At 36.9% G+C, this 1,056-nt stretch overlaps 1 protein-coding gene across 1 annotated transcript; it reads left to right on the forward strand.

The window, feature by feature from the left end:
* Positions 1-138: 138 nt before the first annotated feature.
* Positions 139-779, forward strand: LOC129116628 (cystatin-A-like). The gene is given in 4 exon segments (XM_054627437.1): positions 139-154; positions 157-215; positions 307-408; positions 613-779. Coding segments are annotated over 4 exon segments (312 nt in total). The 3' UTR covers positions 748-779.
* Positions 780-1,056: the final 277 nt, after the last annotated feature.

Consider the following 1,056-nt stretch of genomic DNA (forward strand, 5'->3'; position numbering starts at 1 on the left):
ACCCAGAACTTCACTTGAGGCCACCTTCCAGTCTGTGTCAAGGGTGGATACACTGTATAAATACATTTGATAATGACACATTGAAACAGTTTAAGCAGACAGTTGACTTCTCTGTTAACTTCAACAGAGCTTAGGACAATGGCTGACAAGGTTGACATGTCGGAGGATGGACTGAGACAAAAGCCACTGATGAAATTCAGAAGATTTCTAATCAGGTGAGATTCAATCTACATTCATTCTTCAGGACAAACCACACTCAACTCTATGGTCTATATTTACATCACGTTTTAATTAATTCATCCACAGGTGAAAGATCAAGTGGAAAGATTTACAGGCAAGAACTATCGGGAATTCGAAGCAGTTGAATACAGGAGTCAGCTTGTGGCTGGACTAAACTTCCTCATCAAGGTAAATAATATAATTATATTTGAAAACAAAAAATGGAAGCAAGATGTGTCTTTGAATGATATAGAGGTTGAATTAATATTATTTGTGACATCCAGTTGAATTTAATATCATGTCAAGGCAGGACAGTAAACACCAGTTAAACAATTGATGACAAGATCCAGATGAATGTATTTTTATGTCCAATGTCTCTCTCTTTTCCTGCAGGTTCATGTTGGAGCAGAGGACTACATTCATCTGAGGGTCTTTCAAGCACTTCCATGTAACGGAGGGGAGGTTGTGCTGTGCGGTGTGGAGCAGAACAGAACCAAAAAAGACCCTCTCGTACCTTTTATCAACTGAACAAACAACCTGATAAGAATATTTGATGTTGGGAGGCGACAAGTTGAATGCACAATCTTCTGTAGAAATAATAAAGAAAGCATTAAAAAAAATCTCTATAGATTTATTGTGGTTCTTATATGCAACATTTGTTTGATATCTAAAATAGATGTTTTCCTGGCTGGAAGAAATGGTAATTTATTTATCTTTTGAATAGAAAAAAAGGTAAATACAGTTTGTGCGGTGTGCTGTAGCACAAAACCTCAAATCTACCCTCTGATCAGTGATTGTCCAATGACAAACAAAATCCCTTGACTGTTGACTGTTCAA

The sequence above is a fragment of the Anoplopoma fimbria genome, unplaced genomic scaffold, assembly GCF_027596085.1.
Source record: "Anoplopoma fimbria isolate UVic2021 breed Golden Eagle Sablefish unplaced genomic scaffold, Afim_UVic_2022 Un_contig_8861_pilon_pilon, whole genome shotgun sequence".
NCBI lineage: Eukaryota > Metazoa > Chordata > Actinopteri > Perciformes > Anoplopomatidae > Anoplopoma > Anoplopoma fimbria.